An 18,942-nucleotide genomic window follows, 5' to 3' on the forward strand; every position below is an offset into this window, starting at 1 on the left:
TGATGCCAGTCACTCCTCCGTTTCTGAACAAAGTTGATGGTGCCATTGCTGGAAAAAGAGATGTATCAACTTGAGAAAAAATGACAGAGGATTATTGATGAAGGAAGAATCAAATGGATTTTTCCTATTGTTAAATTATTGATAAAATCTACTAAATATTAACCATCTTACTGTAGAGTGTTACTGATCTTGCCTACCTGATTAATGGAGGAAGAACTGCTGTACTGTACAAATGAGGGCTGAAAACATAATGAGGTGACATGTTGTAAATGCTTTATATACTCGTGTTACATCTCAGGTGCGTGAGCTGCCCTTTTACTTTCATTTTCACTGAATGTTTGATCCACTTAACGGGAATAGAGGCAGATTAGTTATTAACATGACATTTAAAAAAGTTGCTATGGAGACGCCCCAACAGCAATCCACTTTTAATGATAGATGATAGTAGTGGATGACAGAAGAAAGTAGTTAAGGGCTCCAACTCAAAATTAGAGGATTCTTTTGCTTCAATGTCTTCTGTATGACTTTATCAGTCTTTCACATGACTATCGAGTAATTTTGGCCCCACGTTCTTCACAGTGATGCGTCATTGAGGCTTGGGGGTGTTAGTTTATGCACAGCGGATTGATCTGTGGACTTTGACTGGTTTTCTTTATCCACCATTCTGATGTAGATTTGCTGTTGTGCTTAGGATAATTGTATTATTGCATGAGCCAACTTCAGCCGAGCTGTAGCTGTCAGACATATGTTCTCACATTTGACTCTGGTATGACTTGGTATGAGCAGTTCACGGTCGACTCAATGACTGCAAAGTCAAAAACAAAAATGTATCACCTCTCTGCTACTGTGCTACACAGTCGGCACGAGGCTTTTGTTCTCATATGCTGTGTTTGGATTTCAACAAACATGACAATGTACATTCTGGCCGAACATCAGTAAGAGATTCTTACAGTTTCTCAAATAATTAAGTGCTTCTGATAAGCAGCACCTGGCTGCTATGTATCCTCTTAATGGCCCTGAAATGTTGTACTTTCATCCTGAGTCATGAGAAAAGTTCCTTTTTCAAGTGTATCCTTTGGATCACAAAGAAAAGAGGCCTCAGACAACTGATTGATGTTTTTTCTTGCACAGTGGTTAATGAAGTGTAAACTAACTTCAGGAGAAGCTGCACAGTCATACACTCCTCCTCCTCAACAATGCCGCAGTGGAGGGGTTCAGCAGCACCAAGTTCCTGGGGTTGCAGATAATGGATGCTCTTGTCCTGGTCACTACACATTGGAGCTCTTGCAAAGAGAATTCTGCAGTGAATGCACATTTTGAGCTGCACAAGGAATGCTTTTGTGTTTTTATGCCCTTTTTATGCATGTTCTCTTTTTAAGGGTGCCACTGATGATTTGCAAGGCAAATAAAAAAAGGTAAGGCTATTAATGTGTGTGCTGTTTCTTGTGTTCTGTAATGTGATTGGGGAATAGCAACGTACTAAACTCGCCTTTTCCTTTATTTGCAGCACTGAACATAAAACTGGGTAAATTGACAGTCACTTTAATAAATGATTGCACCACAAATATCTATTAGATAGTGTTTAATAGAAATATGCACATACACAAAAGTACAAAAGCACATAGCAAGTACAATAGCAAAACTTACAAATGAATGGTGTTTGTTTAGTGAGCTAGTTTCACCAAGTACATAGAGTATTAAATGACTTGTTCAGTAGATAAAACTTTTTCCGTAAATGTTTATAATCAAGTTAAGAGAAGATGAAAATCCAGTAATTAGTGAAGAAATGATTATAGAATGGTCTTTAGATGAGTGGATAATTTAGTGGTTTACTATGAGTGTACATTGTATTACTGGGTTCTGTGATGCAAGGGACTCGCTGTTGCCATAGTGAAGAAATGTGTGTCTATGTGTGTAGTTTTTATGATACAACTAAAGAACAACACGTAATTCTAATACAATATATTGTGTATACTAAAGTTTATTCTTATGTTACTCATGCATTTTCCACCTAACATCATTAATTCATGAACTCATAGAGTCTTACAACAAAAAATTTACTGGTTATCTGGAAAGTAGTCAAGGTGTCTCTTTGTTTAAAAAGCAGCTGAACATTAAACAAGCCTCTTTGTGTTGATGCACATTTCCAGAGTTTATGACCACGCTCCTGATAGCAATCAATATTAGATTCATTTTTATTTTTTAAAAACATCGCAGTCCAGGGTGCTAATAATTTTAGTGTCAGTTTGTCATTTTTATTCAGTGTGGTGATCTTTCTCTATTAATCAATAAAATATCTTACCAGTGAAATAAAAAAATATATGTAGGAGTATAGAATGAGCAATTCAAGCATGGGATGTGATAAAAAAAAACAAAAAACTATTTCCTATTTATGATAAAGGTCTTTGTAATTTAATGCAATACAAATTCAAATTCACAAACAGATTTTCTCACTGAATCAAAAACATCCAAGGCTACTTTAAAAGAACTTCAAAGTCAGGCTGAGACAAGTTTTAGAGATACAGTGAGTACAATATGAGAGAAAGTCAATGACTAATAACTTACAGTTCATTTTGCACTTCTAGGTGTGCTATGTGCTCCATCACACCACTTAGTTTCTTTTCATAGTCGCTGATTTCAGCAGATGAATTGTCAAGGATTTTATCTATGTAGTCCTTGCCTGCTTCCATGAATGTCTTTAGGTCATCCATTAAATCCAGCAGTGGTGGAAAATCTTTCGTTGGTTCCTTCACTATTTCAGACAAAGTGTCCATCATGTGTATAACATCATTGAAGATTTCTGGAATGTAGATTCTATCTAATTTATGACTAGCCTGAAAGAGAAAAAGTAAAAACAAAAAGTGTGTGTGCATATATATATATATATATATATATATATATATATATATATATATATATATATATATACTACTTATATATATACTTGATTGGCAATTTTGTTTTGCTTTGCTTATTTCATAGGAATATTTATATTAGCATTAACAGACTCTCCAAATTACTCATCCATAGCATGAACGCTGACAGACTCACCTTCCTTCTCACTGCTTCGTGTTGTAGTTTCTGGAGGTTTTCTTTTAATTCTTCCTGCAAATCCAGACAGAACGCCAACAAACATCAAAATAAAGCATTTGATTATGACCTCACAAAAAGAAAATATACATATTTAGAAAACGTGATCATAAATCTGAGTGTGATGACTTAGTTATGATTAATTTATTAAAATGACTTAATTAAAACAAAAAAGTCATTCTACCAGTTGTTCCTCATCAATCAGTGAACTTGACAGGCAAACCAGACACAGCAGACTGAAAATGACAAAAAAGCCTTTGGTAGTTGCAACACCATTCCCTCCGTTGCTTCCGGCCAAACCTGCTGCCGCCATCACTACTCTAACAGAGCAACCAGTATAAAAACAGATATAAGGAAGATTTGCAAACTGAACTGAATGATACGATGGAACGCCACACGACGAATCTTTTATTTCGTTCTAGTGTCACCTCCTCCCTGGCACGACTCACCTGTAGGCGGATATCCAGGTCTGTGGGTGTGTCTGGCTATTTTAATTCCCAGAAGCCTGCTGTTATATTTTACAGGAAATTACCACCTTAATTTATTGTGAGCCATAAACACACAATAAACACATAAACCACAATACATTACGAAAACAAATAAGAAACTGTCAGAAACCATCAGAACACACATTTTATTTAATTTTTAATTTCGATATATTTTACCATTTTATGCAGAACAAACACCAATCCAACGTATGTCCTACAGAATATAGCTTTAAGAATTGTAATTGCACAGGGTTTTAATGTACCAGCCTGCTGTCTGACAAATATAATCTTCAAAAGAATCTTCCTGCAAAATTTGTTCAGGGGTTATTTGAAAATAAGGATTGGCATAAACTAATGGACAATAAATCAGGAAAAATATTTTTTAAAAGTTGAGGAATTACAAATGTGTAGTTGACTTTGTAAATTAAAAATATTTTTTTTACATAAAGTGATAAACTTTATTTGTAAATGGAGAAAGTGGGAAATTATTGTTATTATTAAACTTCATTATTAAGGGCTTTTTCATTTTAAAAAGTGGAATACAAAATTATGTCAGGTTTTTGACCTATTTCAGTACAGTACAGTGTACTATAGTTCTTTCCATTTAATTAAATTCTTTAATTACAGCCCATACTCTGATTACTGTTAAGCTGTGGTTTTCACTTTTGTTTCCTTTCCGGTATTTTGACCCTTTAGCTCTTGTGATGTTTAGGTCTTTTTTGTTTGTTTTGTTGAGTGTTTATTATCTGTGTTAAGATTCAATTGTTTTCCCTTTGTATGCCTTTCTGTTTCTTTGGTTGGTTGTTTTGTTTTGTTTTTTTCAGTAGTTATAATATAGGATATTTCCTGTTTTCCTTTCGTAGTTGGCTGCCTATTGTGTCTTAGGGAGTTTTGCCTTCCCCTTGTGATTGTCTTGATTGTATAAACACAAAAATCCCCTATTCAAAATTGTCTTGTGACTACCTAATTTGCATGTGAATTGTTCACCTTAACAGCAGCTTAGTGACATCATTAGAATCTTACATCAAACATCCCTTTTGTCATAACTCATAAGTAGGCAAGAGAAACTTTAAGGTTAACCATTTTAAGCTTTCATGCTCACAGCTATCAATCAACATCGACTAAGAAAAATTTGAAAAATTTTATTGAGCTACTAAAATGTCTCTGAAAAAAACAGCCAAGAAAAAAGGCTCACCCAATCACTCCTCAGAGGAGTGATTTTATAATCCTCAGAAGGGAGTTTGATTAATGTAGTGAGGAAAAACTACACCTGGAGAAAACTCATGCAGAGGAGAAGTACACTGATATGCAGTGCAAGCTCCATGACATGGAGAACAAAAATAAATGCAAAGGAAAATAATGTTTGATGAAGTGCTGGGAAGGAATACAAAGAAGCTAAAAGAGAAAAAGGAGCAGGAGGTAATACAGTGACGCAGTACAAACTTCAATATATGGAAGCTCAGCTGGAAGCTGTACACCAAGAAATGCAGATCATGATCCAAGACATAGAGAGGAAAAATCAAGGCTTGCACACAATGTTCAATAAAATGCTCCAAAGAAATACACAAATGCTTAAAAGAAAAAGAACAGCAGGTGGCAACTCACCAACTGCTGCAGTGCAAACGTTATAAAATGAAAGTTATACACCAAGAAATACAATGCAGGGAAAAGTCACAGAGAAAAATAGTGAAGGCATACGAGTCATGTTGGATGAAGCAATGCAGAAGTACTGAAAGAGAACAGCAAGAGGCAACACACCATCTGATGCAGTGCTAGCTCCAAGACATGGAGAGGAAAAATCGAGGCTTGCACACAATGTTAGATGAAGTGCTCTAAAGAAACAAATTTGAAAGAGAAACAACAGCAGGAGAAAATACACCAACAGATGCATTGTTTTAAAACATCACTGCTGGAAATGACCATCTAGCAGTAATTAAGAAAAGCTCAAAAACTTGAACTGATTTTTATTTCACATTACTCCGGTATTAAGATCAAGGTTGAGTTTGATAACAGGAACCAGTTCAAGAATAATTGGAAAATAAAGCTGTGGTGTGAATAAGGCACAGCAGGACCACAGATCCGTGTTTTGAGCCATCTTTATTTTTACATTTGTCACACCACCACAACAACACTCTCAACCAGGGGCGGACTGGGCATCTGTGGATTCTGGAGAATCACAGAACGGCCGGTACTCCAGGAAGGCCGGCGGGCCGGACCACCCCTCTCCACGCATGCTTTCAACACCTGTTTCCCCCCCCCCACTAATCTCTTTCACACTCCAGTACTCTAGGGGGGAGCACTGCACCTCTGAGTTGGATGCCAGCTGCATTGGCTGTGGCCGCCAGGCAAGGAGAAGAAGAAGTGGAGTAGGAGGCAAAGACGGTGGAAAGAAACGATGCAAAACGCAGCTGTGAAGAGTACAAGGTCAGGATGGTAGGGGTTGGCTGTGATGGTGACGAAGAAGAGATCACAGATGTACTAAACAAACAGTGCAAATCTTGTAAGGAATGCCCAGTCTGTTGTTATCAGATTCTGAAACGATACAACCTCTTCACAGATGCTTATCATATTCTTGGCTGGGGATACAGGTACCTCCTTACTCTGCCTGTGACACAGGTAGCAAGTTTCTCTGTTCTAAAACACATAAAAAGTAGAATAAGTTTTATTAAAACTTTTATTAAATGTGTAGTTGTAGTTATTTTTATATACACATTGCAAATGTGCTCATGAAGAGTTGGCGCTCAATCCTTTTAAGGTCATAAGCTTCGTCTGGCGTGAATGTCCAGACAATATATTGTGTAAAGGTGGCTCAGAGCGCACAAAGGTCTGCTTACAGACACAAATAACAGTAGGTGAGTTTTAGGCCAGAGGTGAGATATATTTTTGCTTGTAACTGCATTTTGTGCCTGCATAGCAACAGTTAGGACAGGATGGGCTAAAGATAAGCATAAGAAGTATAAATCAGCAGGAAACATCTGGAGGATAAGATGGTTGAAAACACCATGTATGGCAAAACTGTTGCTGATAGCGGGAACTTGTTTAACTGTCATTAACTGTAACTAATGCATGTTATATTATTTGCTGATGCAAGAAGGGGCAGAACCCTGACATACAAAACCAATTTGAAGTGTGTTTTTTAGCGGATATCTATGTTGCTGATGTCACTGTGTACATCTCCCCACGCACATGTTCAATAAAATCATTGTTTGACTGAACTCATCTGGACCAGTTTTTATTTGTTCTCATCCTCAATATAAAAGAATCAGGACAAAGCACACAGTCACAAGAACACCTGGAAGCATTTATGCTTATGACTACAGAGAAAGACATCCTCGTGTCCCTTGACAATGACTTGGTCATAGACAGAGTTGCAGAAAAAAGCAACCTGTTGAAGAAAATACTTATCCCCCAACATTAAGTAAGGTGAGTATTCAAGTTAACCTGCATACTAAAACCTCTTTACTTTGAGATTTATCATAACTCATACAGTACTATGTGTTGTGTGTTTCAGATAATGGTTTTGTATTGGTTCAGCCAGAGGGACTGCAGTATGTTGAGACCTCCATTTCTATATGAGTATTCAAGTTAATCTACCATAATATACTCTTAATACAACATCTAGTCAACATCAGCACTGTTGCTATAATTTTGATGGTTTGATAGCATAAGCCACAATTAAAGTCTTGTAACACTCATGCCAAGCATTATTGTTGCCGAGTTTCCGCACGCCAATTACTTTGCTCTCAACCCTGCTTCCCCGTGATTTAACACCGCGCGCGTGATCTGCAGATGCCGTGCAGGTGCGTCTGCACGGCACCACAGACCACGCCCCACCACAAAAGCTTTATTGAAGTCTCACTTTAAACATTTGACTTAATTTTATTAGGAAATAGGTGTATTAGTGTTGACTAATCCTGTTGAGGGTGTAAAAAATGAAAAACGTTTTAAAACAGAGAAAGGGTCAGTATTATCTGCAAACTTCTTTGTAGACTTTACTTGGGAGCCATTTAACACTCTAATAATGTTTTACCAATTTAAAGATCCTTGAACCAGGATTCTTGTAATGGCCAGCAGCGGGCATCTTGTGTGCTTTCAGAGAGACCTGATTGTATAGAAATCTCTGTGAACAAGGGCGAAAACGCCCTCACTCTCTGACCTGAAGAAGCACTAGCCAATCAAATAGTCTAAAAGTAAAAAATGCAACTGAACGGTGTGGCGCATTGTGCCGTGCATTATGAATGATGCACATTGTTTGAAAATGTATAACAACCATTTCAATAAAAGTTCAAATCTAAATAAAGGCAAACAATAAATCATCAAGGCAGTTTCTTCTGATTATCTGAGGTCAGGTTGCAGGGACAGCAGGGAAGCCCACCAACGTGGCATAACAATTTACTGGCAATGGCAAAATTTGCACAATACATATTTATGCAATAAATTGATATAATACAATTTAAAATGCATATATGCGAAACAATATTTTTATTGCTTTAAAATATTTTTGTAATTTTTCAGAAGGTTGATTATTCTTGTTTTGTTAAGCATGTGTCCCTTTTAAGTGCACAGTTAGTCTGTTAGTTGAAGCCACACTGCCAGTGATTTTTCTGTCATTTTTAAGAGAAATGCATTCTTTACAATAAACACCAGAGGTCAGAATTTGACTGTATAAAATGTTAAATGTGTTCATATATATTTATTTTTGAATGATCTTGTGTATGCACATCAAGTCCTGTTTGTGGATACAGGTATAAACATTAAGCCAGTAAGCCTACTTTAACATATATGTGGATATATGGTAGAATTACTATAAACCCTTTATTGAGTGTTACTGTAGAATTTACATAGTTTGGAAGATGGCAAATAGTAAAAGTAACACTATTCAGCATTATCATCATCATCATTATAATCAGTGAGAGCCCATCATTTTTTTATGTAGACCGTGACTGAAGTGTAAGTTGCTCACTTGTACTCAGCCAAGTTTTCCACATCAGTTGCATTGTTTGGCCAAGTAGTTGGAAGTTATGTTCCAAATGATGTTTGCATCTGTCCTCAACAGCATCAATAGTTGATTTGACAATCAACTATTACACCAATTTGATCTCTGTATTTCTTGTGCCTCCCAGGTTTCAGGGTCCCTTTGTGTTTCAGAATGTTAAAATATCTTTCTATCTATCTTATCATATCTTTTGGTCAACAGAAGACAATTCTCCATAATAGATGGCTATAGGTAGCCTCTCTGCAAATTCTATTCCAGCCCACCTGAGATGAACTGCTGTGATATAGGCCTCTGTACTAAATATGCCTGCTTGCTCAAGCACCACCTGTAGTTTGCAGACTTGCTGTGTGCATGTACTGCAGTTGTGTAGTTTTGTTCTTCTTAGTTTAAGAGGTTATGAAAGTGTTCCTTCCATTGCTCAGTAATTGCTCATATATGTAAGAAGTCAACTCCTGTCAGCTGTCTTCTCTCATGCAACTGAATTGGTTCAGCAACCATAGGTGACCCTCAATGCAGGGCCTACATCATGCTCCTATAACCTGTCTGGTATTTTTCACGTACATTATCCTAGTGGATAAGTTTTGTTGTGGTCAAGACTTTATAAAAGTATTTTTATGTTGTTATTAAAAAGCCATTTAACATTACAGTTGTTTTTCGTAGTCTCTATTATTGTGTTTCCTGTTTCCTGTTGTTTCCTATAGCGGTTGCTATAGCCCCTACAGGACTGTAATATAATCACCTTTTACTTAAAAATTAAGATTTCATCAGAGTAAAGCATAACTGCATAAATACATCTCAGTTATGTTAATGAATGATATGACCACAATAACAATACAGCATTCTTATGGACTAAGGATGTACACACACACACTTACAAATACACAACCACATCACATACACACGGATGAAGAAGACGCACAAGGAGAATATTCAATTCCTAGCAATCAATTAGGAAAATTGGCAACCGTGTTGTGCTGCTTCACCGGGGGTCCTGATTTCACAGCCAGCCTTCGTCACTACTGCGTCAGGACTGATGAGCTCAGCCTTACCGTAGGGGAGGGGGGGAGCTGGGGAACAGTGAAGAGAAGGGAAGAGTGAGAGAGAGTGAGTGAGAGAGAGAGCGAGAAGAAACGGGGTGTTGCCGCCTCAGAGACACACTCACGCATCACGGAGTAACAGCAGCAGGCTGAGAACAGAGCATCCCCCCATACTTCTCTCTGGGAAATCCTGTTTGTTTTTTAATTATTGAAGCACTACAAAGACTTTTGTATTATTAATAAAATCTGAGAAAAACCGCACGAGCATAGCATCAGAGGAGCGGCTACTACAGAAAGCAGCGCCGAAGCTGAAGCGTTGAAGCAGACGGACATTGTTCAGCACCTTGGATAGCGACCATGGCTCCAATGGTGGAGGATGGAGCTCAGCTCGGTGAGTCCAAATCCTGCTCAAAACTTCACAGATATCGTTTTCATCGAGAAAACCCCACCGTGGATGTCTAAGCTGCCGCGTGACTCATCCTAAAATTGTTAGCTAGCACTGGCTGGAAGTGGCCAGAAGCTAATTTATAGATTTCAAATTTAGCTGACTTTCTAAATGTCGGCTTCTTCTTCTTCTTCTTTTTTTCTTCTTCGTTGTTTGCTAGTTTTGTAGGGCGTGTAACTAGTGTAAAGTGAATGGCTCGCGCAGTGTGTCGTTTGGGTGGACTTCATTCCTCCATTTTGCAGCTGGCCAAAGGGCGACAGCTAATTATCAGGAAAGGGTGGAGCTCATTATTCAGTGCGATATTAATGGGTGCAATAATGAAGTCACTATTTTCGTATTCTAGGTGTTACTACAACGCAGGTAAAGCCAGGAAAGCACCTGTTTGTTTTCTTTATTTTCCTCTCGGTTCAGCTGCTACCTCACCGCCCTCCCGTTGCCTCATCCATCTGTCTGTTGTTGCTGCCTTGAAAGCCATCCCACCCAGGGATGCTACTGGGCTGAAATATTCATGAAAAAAGCAGAGAAAACAATATGTATAAGTGCTGTGATCTAAAAGTGAAGTGAACTGCCTACTCGTGGATAAAGTGAATTTCGTTGTATTTTCAGATTATTACACAGTTGCCTGAGCAAAATCAGCCTACAATATGAATGGAAATCTCTGCAATATTATTAGATCACCCCAATCCCATAGAAGAAGATTACATATTAATTATTTAGGGTTAAGTGAATAAGTGATTCTGTACTAATTCTCAAATTATCAAAAGTAGAGCCGTGATTGTGTTGACAATATGAAAAGGCAGATTTTAAAGATAAGTATCAGAGTGATTGATTACCACAACCACCACCTTGCCACTTCCACCTCTTCCTTCTTTTTATTGGCTGATCTGAGTGCTTTTCCACTATGTCGCCTGCTTAATTGCAGGAAATGGTATGCATTTTCTTCTGCGAGGCAACCCTTTTAAATCTGGTAGCATGACAAGGCAGCTTGATTGATGGTGAGTCACAGCTCAGCACTGCAAAACAAAGAACTGAAGCATTCACTTGTAAATATCTCTGTCTCCAGCAATACCATAAAAGGAATACTGACAGGAAATAGGTCCCTAAATATGCCATAGTAATCCCAATAGTAGTAACCATCATCCTTGATGAGTATGACTAAAGATATCTGCGTTATTAAGTACTGTTTCTAAGATCAGGACCACCCAGCCGGTTGAAATAAGGATTTGCCCAAACCACATGTATTAAATTCTCACTCCAAATATTTGAATTTTCAACATTTCTGCCTGTTTCCTTGTAATAGTGTACACTGATCTTTATAATGCTTTTGTGACAATGATTGGATCTGAGTTTAGCTGTTTTTATAAAGCTGCTATGGAGAGATCACCTTATCACAAAAGACGTTGTGTAGTTTTCCCAAAAGTTCATTATTTTTCCACCTGTTTCCTGTTCATAAAGAGTAACCATGTTTGGAATCTGAAAACAGTGATGCCGAGATTTGATCAGAGTTGAACAGATTGCGTTGTTCTCCCTCTGAGTCAAGGCTGCAGCTGCATTAGTCAGAATCACAAAATGGACTCACTTGCCTCGGTGTAACAATAAAATCTGTGAGATAGAAATTGTTTTACAGTTGCTGCTTAGTTTGTTAAGTTTTTATTTTTAATTTTACTTAGCTGAATTATTTTTCTCCATCTTTCCACCCACACCCCCGCTGTCCTTCCCTTCATTCTTTCCTCCTCCACAGTGGCAGTGCCAGTAGGTGTTGCTGTGGTGAGTGTCTTCGGCCTCGTATTCACTGTGTCAGCCTTTGCGTGGATCTGTTGCCAGCGTAAAAACACCAAGTCCCAGAAGACACCTCCGTACAAGTTTGTGCACATGCTCAAAGGAGTCGACATTTACCCAGAGAGCCTCAGTGGCAAGAAAAAGTTTGCTGCGCCTCCCACCACAGCAACTAACGACACCAGTAAAACAGATGTCAATGGAAACTGCCACACCGCGCCACCAGTGAATGCAGCTGGCACAGACAAAGTGGCATCAAGCCCAAATGGCTCCAGGCCAACTCTCCATCTGGACCTGGAGAAACGGGATCTGAATGGCAACTTTACCACTAAACCATTTCATCACCACCAGAAGCTGCGGAGCTCCCCAGATCTGGAGCTGCCTTCTCCCCATGCAGGGTTCACCCAGCCTGGTGTGATGGACCGCCGTGACCTGCCTTCACCATCCAGTACTCTCTCCAGCCAAGCACCCACCCCGGCTGTGGACAGGCCCCAGGGGGAAGACAAGGAGGCTGGACTAGGGACCCTCCACTTTTCCCTTGAATACCAGCCAGAGAGGAAGGCATTCATTGTTCATATCAAGGTACTGTATATGTTTAAGATTGTTTTTAAAACATTTAAAATAATACTCATTTTTAATACATACAATCTTAAATACTTGATTTTTTTCACGTTTCTAGGAAGCCCATGGTCTGACTCCAACTGACGAGCAGTCGCTGACCTCTGACCCTTACATCAAGCTGACCCTACTGCCGGAAAAAAAGCACAGGGTGAAGACCAGAGTCTTGCGAAAAACTCTAGACCCCACTTTTGATGAGACCTTCAGCTTCTATGGCATCTCACTTGCTCGTGTGTCAGAGCTGGCCCTTCACTTCATGGTGCTGAGCTTTGACCGGTTCTCTCGTGATGAAGTCATCGGCGAGACCCTTGTTCCCCTGTCTGGGATCGACTTGTCCGAGGGGCGTGTCCTCATGAGCCGAGAGATAATCAAGAGAAATGTCAAGGTAAGATTTGGAACAAATGTTTGAACCCTTAGTGTTGTATTTCATGTATAAAGTCATTCAGTGAGATCAATTTTAATTCTACAACTGCTCTGATAGTGACTCAGCTTTTTTTCATCACACCATCTCTGTCTACACCACCACTCCCTAAAAGCATTACAGCAGAACAGCTTAGTCAAATTCAGCAAAGTAAGCTGATTACTTCCACTGTTACCATATTAATCAATAAATAATCTTAAAAGTCATTTAAATACTAAAGTATAATAATATGTAAATCGTTCAAATGCAAGCCCACCATTTTATCGATTCCAAATTCTCTTAATAAAAAGGATTAATCTCATTCCGTGTGTGTGATCTCTATCTTCGATGGAAGTTTTAAATTAACATTTAATTGGTATATACCAGAGGAATAACTATCATAACAGCCTCTAGTTGGTTTAGAAATTATTTTAATATTATATGAAACCAGAGCAGAAAGCAGAGAGGGTATATATCTCTCTGTGGAGAGAGAGATGAGATCTGTTACAGGAATATGGATTCGCAAGTTGACACTGAGCTGCTTTGGATACAAGGATGCTTTTGGTATTTATTTTTTACGTTTTTCATCAGCTTTTTTAGGGTTCGTTATTTTCTTTCACTGCATTAGCCAAATATGAAAAAGTCATTTCATCTGCTCATTACATTTAACAGCTGGAACTGCTTTACATGACATCCTCCCTACATACCTTTCCTTTAGTGCATCGCACAGTTAAAACGGTAATCGCAACCTGTGAACCAGGCTATCATGGCGACATTTCCCATTCCACGAAGGTCAGACGATAACATCACTACATCATTATAGATCTGTGGGCAGGCAGTCAGTAGGTTTCTACTCCAGGCTTGCTGTTCCTGGCATCTGTGAGGACCACAAACATGCAGCAGTAATGTTTATAAGTGTCATTTAATGTATTGAGTACTTTGACACCCATGAGTACAATATGTCTTCATTTCCTCTAAATGCATTAGCCTAAATGATTCCTGGTTTGGCTAAATTAAATAAAAGTAAAAGGATATCATTGGTCTGTGGTATAGTATAGAGCACCACTCTATAGACTGGTATTAAATGGTATGGCCATGCATGAGCATCTCTCATTGTGTAATTATAGACGTGTGAGGTGATATTGTGCTCTTCTAAAATGGAAGCTCTTTCCCTGTGTGGTAGTTGTGGATATGTTCATGCATATTTGTAGTTTCTCAAAAGGAATATGAGCTACGTGTAATGTCTTTAATGGTCTCTGGTACCATATCGTACTCTAGGGAAGTGCTAGGAAACGGAAGTCTGTGAAGTATAAAGGGTTTATCCCATCTCCACTCGTCTCTCTTCAAGAGGATAAGATTTCTTATCTCTCTTCTCTTCACCCCATGCTGAGACAAACTGTATTTCATCAATTCCATTTCTCATCTGGGTCCCAGAGGAGAGAAATCTCGCAAAGCTTTATAGTAAGGGGGAATAAGAACCTGTGAAATCAGCTAAAAATTAGTTTTAGAATTCATGAAATTGCTTTGCAGGTTATTTCTGGATTCTTTTGCTGAAGAAAATCCTTAATCTCTTTCATTTATTTGCTATGCCGCAGCTGAACTTGTCAGAATGAGAAACATTTCATATGCAAATAAAAGGGCAGAGAACGCAGCTTGTTGGCCTTGTGACATGGATTTACAGTGTACAAAGGGACAATAATTAAACAGAACCATTTTCTCCACATCAGCATGAGAGACGCATGCAGTTGTTTCTTAAAAGTTGCAGCCCGTGCCTTACAGGGTGGTGGCTCTCTTTGTCTGTGTGACATAGATTTTGTCTCACTGCTTTGTGTAGTTTTGTGTATGTGTGACCACCCAGTAGTTTAAAGAATCAATACACCATCACCAACATGCTTTTGCTCTGGAAGTACAGAAACAATAAATACATTAATACACAAATAAACAAACTAATAAGACTAAAAATAACAGGCAATCCTTTTGGATTTAGACCTGAACATCAGGTCAGTGGTAGAAGTTCTCTGTGTGCTACTTCTCGTTGCTGTGGCAACCATGAGACTGCGAGCCTCTAAGGTGCGATCGCAACCATCTGAGGTGCCGACTCTCACGGGGTGCGGGCATGGATGTGTATGTGCATGAGCAAACTGACAGCAGCAACAAATTGTAGAGAAGATTGGGAGCTTCTCAGTGACACATTTTGTGTGTGTTAAATATGAAAATCTACCACATAAGCAGGTGATGATTATTTAGCCGGCAGTGTCTCAAGCTGTCAGGACTGACACCATTTGCTGCACGGGAAGCAGCAGCAGCACCACAAACCGTTCTGTAGCTCGTAATTTTGTAGGTTATTCATTATTTAAACGCCCTATTGTGTTAATTCTTTTAATACATACTAAGTGGATCCATTCTTCTGATTAATTTAAGCTACTTAAATGTATTAACTTGACAACCGAATAACAACTTTACAAATGACTGCTTATTAAGTAGAATTGGAAAACATGAAAGGACAGGCTGAATTTAGGGTTTCTTTAGTGTAAGTTTCACTTACAAATGTTTGCTCTGTTTGCTTTGCCGATTTTTGCTTTTTTTTAACCTTTATCCATTCTTCTCTTCTCCACAGAAATCTTCAGGTCGTGGTGAGTTATTGCTGTCCCTGTGTTACCAGTCCACCACCAACACTCTGACTGTAGTTGTTCTCAAAGCTCGCCACCTCCCCAAGACTGAAAACAATGGACCTACAGGTACACAGGCTTTTAACTGAACCAGTTTAATATGCAAACCATGTCCATATAACTGCAGGCTTGAATGTATTTCTTCTTCATAACGGTAAAGGGATGAAACCAAAATCATTTTGCTCTTCCTGCTGTGCATCCCAGACTGCTTTAGATGCTGTGATAGTTGCACTAATGGCACCGCCACCGCACCAAAGTAATCTGATCAGGATGTGATAGAGCACTTTAGTGACAAGCACACACACACGTACACACACAGTGTTTACACAGCCAGCCTCTTTTGTCCTCATCACTAACATCCATCATTTCCGCCCTATTGATTGCTGTATTGATCTGGTTTAGAAATAATGTGCCACTCTGCAGCTGCCGCAGGCATGGATAGTCGCTGTGGCTTTTCTTGCTCAACTCTTGTCGTTCTTCTCCTCCAGATCCATATGTCAAGGTGAACATGTATCATGGAAAGAAACGCGTGTGCAAGAAGAAAACCCATGTGAAGAAAAGCTCGCCTAACCCGGTGTTTAATGAGCTCTTTGTCTTCGATCTACCCTCCGAAGAGGGCCTGAGGGACACCAGCGTGGAGCTACTGCTGATGGACTCAGACATGGGCAACTCACGCTGCCCCAACACCGTCATTGGGCGCCTTGTGCTGGGCACATCGGCGGCAGGTACTCCCGGGGAGCACTGGAGGGAGATCTGCGACCACCCGCGTCGCCAGATCGCCAAGTGGCATGTCATGTCAGAGGATTAGAAAGTTGGGGTGTTGGTGGCTCCTGTCATCCATATCTGATCTGGTTCAACCACGAGAGGGACGGAATGAGGATGGGTGGGATCCAACATCCTGCTTGCCAGTAACCAATGGACTTAAAATGAGGGCGGGTTGAATAAGGGGGGAGTGGACTTTGATGTGTGTAGGAGGGGTTCATTTCAAGTGATGTCATCATTCAATTGTTCATTCATTCAATCACCTATCTTTGAAGTATTTGGGGTTCAGTGGGAGGGCAGGGGCATGACAAAAGGAACCCCAAAGCTTTAAACGATTCCAAAGACTGTCACTGAAAATCACCTGGAAACATGCAGCATCATCTACATGCAAGAAACCAATTGTCACTGTAGCCGTGTGCAGTGCAGAATGTCTTTAATGTTGCTATTACTCTTCTTCTTTTCCTCTTCTTCTTCTCTTTCTTCAGCTCTTCCTCCTATAAATAGTAACCTATATTCCATCATATGAAAACCAGAATGAACCACATCTGACACAGCTGTAAAAAAGTGGATTATTATTAAAGTTTATTTTATAATGACAATGTTTTCATCATAAAGATGTAGACTGTTTTTATTTATTCTTTTTTTTTATTTGTACTCTTGGTTTGTTGAACATGTTTTGTAAGTATAAGTGGTATTTCATATATCATTTTCTTAAGTGCAAGAAAGCCTAAATTAGGTGGTTGGAGAATAGATTGGAACTGACTGACTGCATCGGGGACAGTAATGTGGATGCATTTACACACGTGTGAGAGGGTGCGCGTCTTTCGAATAAAGTGTCCTGACACCACTGTGTGAGTTTGTGTGTGTGTGTGTGTTTGTGTGTTAGCGCTAAAGAGATGGGAGCCGCATAATATTTACGTTGTGTTTTGTCCCCTTTACTGTGAGCACAAAGACGGCTGAAATGTAAATGTATGTACTTATAAAATATGGCAAGTTCTGAGAAAGAAAATGAGTTTGATTTTTTTTTCTTTTTTATTTCACTGTCAGTGTGTTATTAAAAATACATTAACACCGCTTCTATAAAGGATTTCAAGGGTTGAGTCTGATGCAAGAAACTAAGGTAATAAAGTTAAATATTCTTATTATTTTCCTATGGCAACAGCCACCATCTCCACAAAAAATCTGTATAAGCTAAAAGCTTCTTTAAAATTATACTACTACATTACACAGTCTGTGCACACATGTGCGCATCACCTGCCCCACCTCTAGGGATGACATCATTCGGCTCAATTCCAAATCTGATGATGTAATAACTGCTGAGTGGCTAAGTGCTTGGGGATGAAGTCATCATGTCTGAATTTAATATCAGCTAAGTGGTTCAACAAGAGGACAGCTGCCTCAGCATGCTACTCCCCTCTTTTTCCCTTCCTTTCATAAAATTATAAATTCAACTGCAAATCTAAGTCTTTAAAACTGATATTCCTCCATTTCTCCTCCCACCCTCTAGTCTGTAGTCTTGCACTGAGTTGCATCAGTGTCTGTTGGTCTGTCCCCTTGCACTTCTTCTTCAGTGCTTCTAACACTGTAGCTGGTTTCTATTGTAAACACCTGTCTGTCATTATTTAAGAACTCAACAAGGTTATTTTGTGCAAGATACCGAACCCATGCTATCCTCGTATTCTCAGCTTTTCTAGCTATACAGTTACAATTAAGAAGGTGATTGGCTTATGCTATATATACATATATATATATATATATATATATATATATATATATATATATATATATATATGTGTGTGTGTGTGTGTGTGTGTGTGTGTCCAAGAAGTCTTACCTCACTTTCCAGTTTTTTAGTTTTACTTAGGACTAATCAGCTACTAGCTATCTATGCATTGCAGAGTTTGTCAATGCAGGTAGTTAGCCAAGATTGCCCACCTTAGTTGCTAACTTCAGTAACTTCATATAAATAAGGTAACTTTTGGGTCCAAAAACAAACAAACATGGTGGTAGCAACACATGGACACTGAAGATTCAAAATGCATAATCCAGTAGCAACCGTGGCTTCATAACTTTGACTTCAACCAAAGGAAGAAGCAGATAGTTGGCCACAGGAGGTTGAGACAGGAGTCAGGCCACCTGACTGCTGCAGAGTGATGTGTGGAAAGTGATCACATAAGGCCAGTCTGACATATGACTAAAAGAAGTGATCGGGGAAAGAGATGAGTATACGGCTAAAGTTAGTTTAGGAGTGTGTGAGATGAGTTTATGAATAGCTGACGTGTGTGGGTTTGCAGACAGCTGCCTGGGTGTGTATATTTGAGTGTCAAGAAGACAAAGTAGTGCAGTGAAGAGGCGGGAACATTGAATGACTGAGATGTGATGTCTGCAGGAGAATAGACAAGAGAACTTGAGCAATGACTTGAACTTTTGAAGGACAGAAAGCAGTTCTGAGAGCTTAAACAAAAACACCAATAACACGTCTCATTTCATGTTCTTCATTTGTGTTTCATTTCCATTGTATTTCTGAAGTCAATCTTTCTTTTTTTTCTTTTATCATAATTACAGACAAGCAATTACATTATAAGTTGTAAAAACATTACCAACAAGTTATTATTCTACATGCAGTAATCCATATTAAACATTGTAACAAATATACCTTTC

At 38.9% G+C, this 18,942-nt stretch overlaps 1 protein-coding gene across 1 annotated transcript; it reads left to right on the plus strand.

The window, feature by feature from the left end:
• The first annotated feature begins 9,678 nt into the window (after nucleotides 1–9,678).
• Nucleotides 9,679–17,290, plus strand: syt4 (synaptotagmin IV). Its single transcript, XM_084924463.1, has 5 exons — nucleotides 9,679–10,002; nucleotides 11,798–12,414; nucleotides 12,512–12,835; nucleotides 15,468–15,588; nucleotides 16,008–17,290. The coding sequence occupies exons 1-5, from the start codon at nucleotides 9,969–9,971 to the stop codon at nucleotides 16,325–16,327; spliced, it is 1,416 nt and encodes a 471-aa protein (XP_084780589.1). The 5' UTR covers nucleotides 9,679–9,968; the 3' UTR covers nucleotides 16,328–17,290.
• Nucleotides 17,291–18,942: the final 1,652 nt, after the last annotated feature.

The sequence above is a fragment of the Perissodus microlepis genome, chromosome 3, assembly GCF_051167445.1.
Source record: "Perissodus microlepis isolate ML-2025 ecotype Zambia chromosome 3, ASM5116744v1, whole genome shotgun sequence".
Classification (NCBI taxonomy): Eukaryota; Metazoa; Chordata; class Actinopteri; order Cichliformes; family Cichlidae; genus Perissodus; species Perissodus microlepis.

Coding starts and splice junctions, on each gene's coding strand:
- syt4 (XM_084924463.1), top strand. CDS start 9,969: ATGGCTCCAATGGTGGAGGATGGAGCTCAGCTCG. Junction 12,415..12,511: donor CATTCATTGTTCATATCAAG/GTACTGTATATG, acceptor TCACGTTTCTAG/GAAGCCCATGGTCTGACTCC. Junction 15,589..16,007: donor TGAAAACAATGGACCTACAG/GTACACAGGCTT, acceptor CTTCTCCTCCAG/ATCCATATGTCAAGGTGAAC.